Below are 9,452 nucleotides of genomic sequence, written 5' to 3'. Positions count from 1 at the left end.
CGCCTTGCTTGCCCTTTGCGATCGTGATTCGTTGCGGACGATTAAAAAGAGCACGATCTGAGTTGTCTCCGCCAATGACACGAGAGACCACGTCGGTCTAGCCAATAGAGTTGCGCCATGTCATTCACAGTCAGCGGGACTCTGTTCTGTTAGGGCCGCTGTTTGAACCGCTTGATCTGACATCTGGGCTCGAAATGGACGGTCACCATTTGTTTTTTCTTATTTGATTGCGGAGAATTTTGATTAAAATTACTATAATATAAATATTTAGAGATAAATATATTTAAAAAATACAACAACGTGAAAAGTTGTAGAAAAATATAATAATATAGAGTTTAAATGAGTCGATTTAATTTTTTAAATAAACTGTTTAATTTCATTAATGTATAAAAGATATGTGTCAGTTGCTTGTCCACCACACAGTAGTATTTCTCACAAATTCTATCTCCCAATAATAACAGTGAGATTTGTATCCTTTTACTTTACTCTATTTAAAACAAAAAAAATCTATTACCTCAGTAATTTTACAAGATCTGTCCTATAATCATGTGAAAAGGTAAATTAAAAAAAAAGATATTATTTCAATTTCATCAAAATTTAAACTTTTATTCTCTTTTATAATTTTATTTCATCATAGACAACTCACTTATATGCTGAGGCCCCTTTTACTCTACTCTAACTTATACCATTTATTTTATATTTTTTTCTTCTAATCTATATTTATCAAGTACCAATGTTTAGGCATTGTATTATCTTCTTCTACAATAAAATTATATTTACTTTTTCTTTTCTTCTAGTTAGATCAGCCAGTGATCTTCTATTGACTTTTATCCTTTATTCATGAAGGAGCCACGTTATTTAAAAAGGCATGGTTCGGCGGAGCGAGCCAAGCGCACTGGTTCAACCGCATCATATTCTGCGCCCATTGAACAGGTCAAGGTACAATGATTGTCCTTTTCTACAACTCTGTTATGTCGTAAGTCATAATCAACTCAGCTATGTTCCAAGAGCAATGATTGTGCTTCTCAAACGTGAGCATGTGGTGCTATATTACTGGGGCCACAGGAGTCGTATCGCATTCAACGGCTAGAGGGCTGGTACAGTTCTTTTATCAACGGCAGCGTAGGGACCCACCAAGCAAATCTCTAATTTTAGTATTTTTAAAATGTTTTTCTTATTTACTATTTAATTAAATTTCAAACACCAATGTTTGTAATTCTATATTTAATTTAATAATTTCAGATATTATTCTTATGTTACCATTTAATATGAAAAATGATTTTAAAAACCTAAATAAATTTGAGAGTTGAGTAAGGAAAGAGATCCTCAAGTTAACTTTTTATTTATTGATAATGAAAATAAAGAATGCTATTTTGATTTTTGCCATTTAAACACGATTTATCTGAGAAAAATTAAAACATATTAATCTTTAAAAGATGGAGATTATTAAAACATAAATTCTACAACTATATGTAAGATCATGACAAATTCTGATTGAATCTGACTTGGTGTGTATTGTAATCGATATGGCTCATAAAAAATGATTCATAACCCTTCCATGAATATGAATCTTGAAAAAATATCTATTATATGTAGTCTTAATTTCAATGTGGACTCAAGACATAAGTCATTATGGCTATGCCTAAAGTTCTAATTTTTTGAGTTCTCAAATTTTTGTATTTTAATATTATATATATTTAATTTTTAAAAAATATATATTCATTTTTAATTTTAGATTATTTAAAAAATATATCTATTTTTGATTTTAGATTATTTTAATTTTATTTATTATTGATTTTTAATTATATGTTTTATTTTTTTTAAACATAATCAATTTTTCCTTTTCCATATTAATCTATTAATAACATGCGCTCTCATAGTCGTCCATGATCTCATGCATTTTTTTTCTTTTTCTTCTCCTCTCTCGTGATGGATCAAGGAATTAGAGGTAGGGTAGGCATTGCATGGAAAAGGAGTGAATTACGTACCAAAATAAAATGAACCAAGAAAAAAAAAGAACAAATTAATTTTTAATATCGAATTATAAATTATAAAATATCTATATTTTTTTTTTTGATTGACCTCCATGACTATAACAAAAAGATAGAATTTGTCACTCCAATTGTTAACAGGTAAATCTATCACGAGAGAGGAAAGGGCATTACCTTAGTTTCATCGAATTTAATCCTTATCTACTGTAGTAAGTCTGACTCATAATAATTAATTCAATTATACTCCAAGGACGAATGGCCTATATGACATTCCTACCTTAGATGGCTAGTCTCCAAATCAAAATATAAGTATAAGAAAATAAAGACGGAAAGAAACAATTAGTTAAATGATAATTATGTATATAATTTATCTGAGAAAATGGTCTTGATTACTATGAGTAGTGAAAAATAATGAAAAAAAATCAATCAAAATGGTACAATTCAGACTGTTTATCATTATATTAAAAATCTATTTTTTTTTTTTAATCTAACACTTCGAAAATGATTGAGACGCCTCCAAGTTCCCGGAGCAATGGTACCACAGTAGGACATTCAGGTTGTTCAACTATAGCATATTTACAGGAATTTTCTTCTAAATGGGGAGCGCAACAAAGGATGCTTGACGTCTGGACTGGCCGCTGCGTGCACTTCTCGATTTACTCTGGTGGCCGATGAGAAACTTCCGTGGGGCCGAACTGATTACTTCCTGGGATAGTCAATAAGGCTAACTGAGATTTATCATTTTTATTTATTTCTTCAGCTGTTTATAAATGAGGCTAACTGAGATCACTTCACGGGATAGTCATATTGACTCAATCCCTGGGATGATCGATCCGGTCCCACGGAAGTTTCCCACCGATCACCAGGGTAAATCGGAAAGCGCACGCAGCGGTCAACCTAGATGCCCAGCATCCTTTGATTGCGATCCCCATTTGGGAAAAATTCTTACAAATACGCCGTAGCTGAGGATGATCGATCCGGTCCCACGGAAGTTTCCCCCGATCACCAGAGTAAATCGGAAAGTGCACGCAGCGGTCAACCCATATGTCCAGCATCCTTTGATTGCGATTCCCATTTGAAGGAAAATTCTTACAAATACGCCGTAGCTGGGGATCGAACCGCGGATGTCTGAGTGACAATCTGGATGTCCTACCGTGGTACCATGACCCCGGGGACATGGTGACTATTAAATTATAAGATAATAATTTTATCGTTAAATTATATTAAAAGAGTAATTCGGCGCATGCTATAGGATTTGAGTAAGGTTATAAGGGGTCGGATCGTATTGGAAATGAATATTTTAAAAATTAATTTCTGACATAAATTGTATCGAATTATATATATATATATTGAGGGCTCTTTGCGATTTGGTCCGTGCCCGACAGCCCGTTCATCGACCAACCATCGCCTACTTGGCGCGGTTTCTCCATTTTTAGCTTCCAATAAAACGATAACAACAGAATTGCATCCCCTTTCTCCACCTCCCGTTGCGTCGTCGCTGAGCCGGAGCTCGTCTAGCCGTCGATGAGCTCGGTATTCAGCTTCCTGCCGGACGGTATCGGCAGCACGTAGCTCCTATGATCATTCCCTAGGCCTGGAGCCGCCGATCTCATCAGCTCGTCGGTGGTAAGCCGGTCGGCTGACGGAGAACCAAATCCGACGTAGCCGCGGCCTAGGGTTCCCCCCCGTTTCGCCACATTGTTTCTTTTTCGCCGAGGTAATGTTCCAATCTTGTTCATAATTCCGCCGTTCTCTTCAAATTGTGATTTCCCTTTGCTGTTCGTCCAGGTTTTCATTTTAATTCCATCTTGCCATTAGAGTTTGTTATCTCTAGTTATTTTATCTATTGGATTGTTTTTGGGGGGTAAACTGTGAATATTTGTTGTGATTATGTGACAATTTATTTATCAATGATTTGCGTGTCGAATTTTTTTTTACCTAGTTGACGCATTTTGTTGTGGGGAGTTAACATGGTTTCCAATTGCAAGGAGAGACTTGCTATAGTGTTTCTGATACTACACATTGACAATGTAATCTTCTTTAGCAGATATCAAAAGGTTGCAGCCTTGCAGGGTAAAATGTACGAAAACTCTGTTCCTCAACATATTACTGATTCGAATGGGAGGATCATTGAGACGGGTGGCCCGCCAAAGCGGTTATATCGAGTGTGGAAAGGAAGCAATGTAATTAGATACCCAACTTCATGTTTTTTAATATGATTCTGCTGATTCTTGCACAGGCCAATCCTAAAACTGCTCTCGAGTTGAAATAGCAACTAATTATCTCCATTTTAATTTCTTGCAGAAATTCTGTTTCGGTGGGAGACTTATATTTGGTCCAGATGCCAGATCCTTAATGCTCACAGTGCCTCTTATTGTTGTCCCAGTTATCTTCTTTGTGTTATTTGTTTCGGACAAGTTGGTGAACGAGTTTCAACATCACTTGGGAAATTTTATTGTGGATTTTGCTGTTGTCTTTGCTGCTTACGTGAGTGACTCTTCCTCATAATGTTATTTAATTGTTTATGGTTTCCTTTCTCTTACTGTGCAGAATTTCTTTTCCAACTGTCACATCAGTTTCAATTTGAATTTTCTGGGTTTAAACAAATTAAGGAATGTGCTTTGTTGTGGGTGAGGCTCAGCCAACATAATTACTTACTCATGCACAAATAAGTGTGCTTTTGTTTCATCTTGGTTACATCTTCTGAAAACAACCATAGACCTCTGTCCTGAAGTGTAACATCTGTTGTAAGTTTCATCATGAAGATACAGCTAAAAACGTCAAGGCCCATTAGAAATAAAGCCCCACTGACCATGATTATTATTGAGAAATGATCTGAATAATAAGATAAGCTGAAGCACAACTGGACCAAAAATTTCCACAAGAATTTGTAAGAGAGAAGTCAAAGTTTAGAATTTTCAACTCTAACACAGAAATATCTGCCAATCAAATTTGCAGGGATGGTGGTTTTTTTGAACTCAAGCCCATTTCAGCTTTTGCTGGAAGTTTGTTATCACTCTTTAATAATATCATCAGTATTCTCAGTTTTTGGTACGTGCAGGATATTGTAATGCTATTTCTCACCTCAGGCAGAGATCCAGGGATTGTTCCTCGCAATGCACATCCTCCCGAACCAACAGATGTTGATAGCACCTCCCCTAAATCCGCAGAGTGGTCAGGAGCTTATGGTGGCTCAATTTTGCCACTGACCAAGGATGTATTTGTTAATGGCATTGTTATGAAAGTCAAGTATTGCAATACATGCATGCTTTATCGTCCACCTCGTTGCTCCCATTGCTCAATTTGCAACAACTGCGTGGAACGCTTCGATCATCATTGCCCCTGGGTTGGCCAGTGTATTGGAAGAGTATGGGTTTCTTCTTTACTTTTTATACTGATCCATTTTGAATCTTTGTTTATGGAAATATCCATGATCATGAATCAGGTGCAAGTTAACTAGCATACTGATGTTAAACAAAGGAAGACAGGGTTGGATAAAAAAGAGATATAATATCTCATGAACTTTTTAAGGTTCTGATATTCTTCCAGATTGTGGTGAATATCTTGATACAACAATAGTCAGATTAAGTTCGGAAGGATATAATCAGTAAAAAGTAGGGTATTAAGATTTTAGCCTGATTTGACTTAACTTTGCCTAGGTTGAGCTACCCTTAGGTCCTGAAAGTGAGGTGGCCCTGCTGACCTTGACTTGCAATTTGAAATACTGCATTGCTCCAATCCATCAAGTTCTTCCTCTCATTTACTACTAGCTTCCTCCCTAAGCTATGTTATTGAATTGACCCATCATTCTTCTTGATGTTGTCATTGGCCTTCAACAAATTGCAGACTTAATTTTCTAATGACCATGGCGATTAATCATCTCAATGTTGATTGAGTTGCCCTTCTAGTAACAATGTCCAAGTAACAACTTATTTGCCAGGAACATTACTAGTGCATTTTGATTTGAAAATACTTGATCCATTTTATTTCAGACTCGTATGTTTTAATTCCTTCGGAAGTGGAAATCACCGACAATTCTTGTACAGTATCTTGTAATAGATTCCAGCTAGCAAGAGAAACATAGGGTAACATAAGTGTGGCCCTCTGATGTCTAGACTCTAGAGCTTAATAATCAAGCTTTCATTCGAGATTATTCATGGAAGGTTTATACCAAGGTCGTGCTAGATTTCTCTGCCTTTTTATTTGCTTGAGTGAGGCCCTTGAGGCTTAGACAGTCAAAATAAGAGGCCTATAGACTATAATGGCCAATAAAGCCTGGTCAATTGTTGCTTCTGATTTGCGCAAACATATTGATTGGTTTTCATAACCAAGTGATTAGTGATTGAATAAGGACATGGATGGGCTTTTCTACAAGTAGATTGTTTTGAATCAATTAGTCGAGTGAAACAAGAAATTGATGTCCAAAATTTTTTGAGTTATGGAGAAAACCATGACATTCTTCGTTGATTTGGTAGGGTATAAGCTCATACGCGAGCATAGTCCATATATGACACGTCAGTGCTATCTCGATTATGCACACATGTTAATTCGTGTGGGACTAGAGGAAGAAATTGAAGCATGCGGAGCTAATTGCGCAGCTAAGCCTGGAATGCTAGCTGCGAAGCGACACGCCGCTTGTGCTTCCCGATTTACCTAATGACTGATGAGAAACTTCCGTTGGGTCGGACTGATCACCTCCAGGATTAGTTGGTTTGAAAAACTAGATTTCTAGATTACAAAAAAAAAAGCAGGAATCTCATTCTATCACTCTCACTTATCATTTCAAGTGTTCATCTTCCTCTTGAGTTCTCCTCCTTTTCTCCTCTCTAAGAATTACAAGGATTTGAAAGTTCTCTAGAACTTGAAATTTAAAGCGTTCCTATTGCAAATCAAGAGTTGTATCTTGAAAGATGATTTCTAGATAAACTGTAAGCATATCGAGTCTTAAACACCTTAGTCAGACAATATCATCTCTACAATCCTGACTTTTACCTACCTTACCTGAATGTGAGTGTCAATTATCCGAGTAGTATCTCTACGACTGATAGCAAAATCGTTGGTGGTAGCCTTCGCAAAGAGATGAGTCAACCCACCTAGAAAGACGGTGTATCAAGAAGTCCTATGATTGTGTCTAAGACAACTAACCCAAATAGTGACTTGACTGCCCAAAGAGGTTGCGTCAAATAATTAGAGAGATGTGCTACTACTCGAAGGGGTAACTATATCCAAAGGGCCGTCCCCGGGGCATAGCTAAGTTGGTTACGACGGAGCAGAATTGCAGAAGAGGGTAAGGGTTCGAATCTCGACGAAGCCGAGACAATACCCTCATCCATTATGGTCAACTACAACTTCTCGATTTACCTTCTCACAGATGATCGTGGGGCCGACCGTGTGGGGCCGTTGGGGTGGCGGATTCCACCTTTGCAGAAGAAAAGTATATCCAAAGGGCCACGTCAAGCCGAAGGGGTGCCTTGACAATCTAAAGGGGTGTGTCAAATAAAGTTGAAGAGATACAATTCACATTATCATACTAACAATCTTGTCGTATTGAGTAGCCAATGAAATGACGAGCTCACCATCTGCACGATAAAAGCTACACCAACAAATTTACAACTACATTGATTACTCCAGACTCACTTTTGGAGGTGAGGTGGGTAGACATTGTTTATAAACATGTCATGTTGTAGTTTTGTATCCAACTCTTAAAGACTTTGCATTTCACAATTGTTCATACAGTCATGCTTTTCTTAGTTAGCTTCAAACTATTCAATTGTTGAGTAAAAAATAATATAATTGCCAAGCACATTCAGATTATATCGGTTTCATTCATGGAGACTTATATTGTTTTATTTTGTGGAAGCAGAGGAACTATCGTTTCTTCTTTATGTTTGTCACGTCCACAACATTACTATGTCTGTATGTATTGTCCTTCTGCTGGGTTAACCTCACAAAGATCATGGGAGCATATCACTGCAATCTTTGGCAAGCTGTTCTGCAATCACCTGTTTCGGGCGTCCTCATCATTTATACATTCATCGGAGCTTGGTTTGTTGGAGGCTTGACAACTTTTCACCTTTACTTAGTTTGCACCAATCAGGTATGTTCTTTGTTGCCGAAGTCGTAGATAGCCAATTCAGCCTCTTCTTATTTGCTATGCAAACTTCAAGGCCTCACAAAAATTATGCTTGCAGACAACATATGAGAACTTCAGGTATCGTTATGATGGCAAAAAGAATCCATATAACCATGGATGCATTCGTAATGTCAAGGAGATCCTTTTCTCAGAAATCCCAAAATCCATGAATAATTTCAGAGCAATGGTAAAAGAGGATTCATTCAAGTTCTCTTCAACAAATTCTATGGGGAGAGCTATTAGTCCGCCTATTATGAAGCCAGGCTTCGACCTGGAAATGGGTGTCAAACGGCACAATGTTGCTGCAGATGAGCTTGACGACATTCAGAATCAGTTTCAGCTTGGAGCACTAGAAAGATGCGACTTCGGGACGCCACGTTCAGACTTTTCTACAGACAAAAGCAATCAGGAATCACCAAAACATGTCAAAGAATATGAAATGGACCACCATTGGGAGAAGAAACAAGATACGGAGAGCTTTTCTGCTGAGTTCAAGATGGCACATGGATATGTTGACAGAGTAAAGAACCATGAAATGGCTTGATAAGCCAATCAACAAACAGTTGGTGATCATTGGGTTTCGATCGAAAAGGGGGAAAACAACAGTTGCAAATCCAGCTAAATGGAAGTGGATCTCCGAACTGGCAGACAACGGAAGCAGCACGCAAGGACACTTGCCTGTAATTGTCATTATTCTTTGAGTTTGTATAGACAGTAACAATTACATGGAGTTTATACGTTTGTAAATGAATGTGTCGCCGTTAATAATGTCCCCATTTTGTTTCATACAATTGTACATTGCAAATGGAGCCCCTATAGAAACATCTTTTTCTTTACTCTTTCCCTTCTTTTGGATTTTTTTTTTCATTTTAAATTCCTTTTCCTCTCCTTTTCATCATCGTTCCGAGTAAATAAAAAGATACGAATGCTTGATTTCTACTACTTATTAAATGTTAATTTACATATATAGTAGTAAATGCTACTCTTTGGTTTATATATATATTGCTAATCAGATGATAGTTTCCAGATTGCTTTAGTTCTAAATAGGCAATATTGAGTGTGTGTTTTTGAAATGGAAATTTGAGCAATATTCACTTTTAATGAAAGTTATAAATAAAATATTATTATTCTACAAGTAAATATTTGCCCAAATAAACGATTGGAGTTTTTAGTGATGAATAGGTTTTCTAATAAGAATTCTAAACTTTATGAATTTAATAAGATAAAAAATATATAAGATCTAGTTACATTGATATTGCAATGACAATAGTCAAAATAAATATGATATGAATGCAGCGGAATCATCATCTTCTCCGTCATCCATGAAA

General features: G+C 36.7%; 1 protein-coding gene across 1 annotated transcript; it reads left to right on the top strand.

The window, feature by feature from the left end:
* The first annotated feature begins 4,069 nt into the window (after positions 1 to 4,069).
* LOC141836539 (putative protein S-acyltransferase 6) lies at positions 4,070 to 8,710 on the top strand. The gene is made up of 5 exons (XM_074724054.1): positions 4,070 to 4,174; positions 4,296 to 4,478; positions 5,053 to 5,358; positions 7,855 to 8,088; positions 8,183 to 8,710. The coding sequence occupies exons 1-5, from the start codon at positions 4,070 to 4,072 to the stop codon at positions 8,666 to 8,668; spliced, it is 1,314 nt and encodes a 437-aa protein (XP_074580155.1). The 3' UTR covers positions 8,669 to 8,710.
* Positions 8,711 to 9,452: the final 742 nt, after the last annotated feature.

Source organism: Curcuma longa, chromosome 10, assembly GCF_044706935.1.
Source record: "Curcuma longa cultivar G26 ecotype Majalengka, Jawa Barat chromosome 10, ITB_CL_G26_1.1, whole genome shotgun sequence".
NCBI classification, from domain to species: domain Eukaryota; kingdom Viridiplantae; phylum Streptophyta; class Magnoliopsida; order Zingiberales; family Zingiberaceae; genus Curcuma; species Curcuma longa.
This window is presented reverse-complemented; position numbering and strand designations above follow the sequence as displayed.

Excerpts from the sequence above, each read along its gene's own strand:
- LOC141836539 (XM_074724054.1), top strand. The coding sequence starts at position 4,070 with ATGTACGAAAACTCTGTTCCTCAACATATTACTGATTCGAATGGGAGG. Across the intron at positions 4,479-5,052 it reads CTGTTGTCTTTGCTGCTTAC|GATATTGTAATGCTATTTCT; the intron begins GTGAGTGACTCT and ends TGGTACGTGCAG. Across the intron at positions 8,089-8,182 it reads ACTTAGTTTGCACCAATCAG|ACAACATATGAGAACTTCAG; the intron begins GTATGTTCTTTG and ends TTATGCTTGCAG.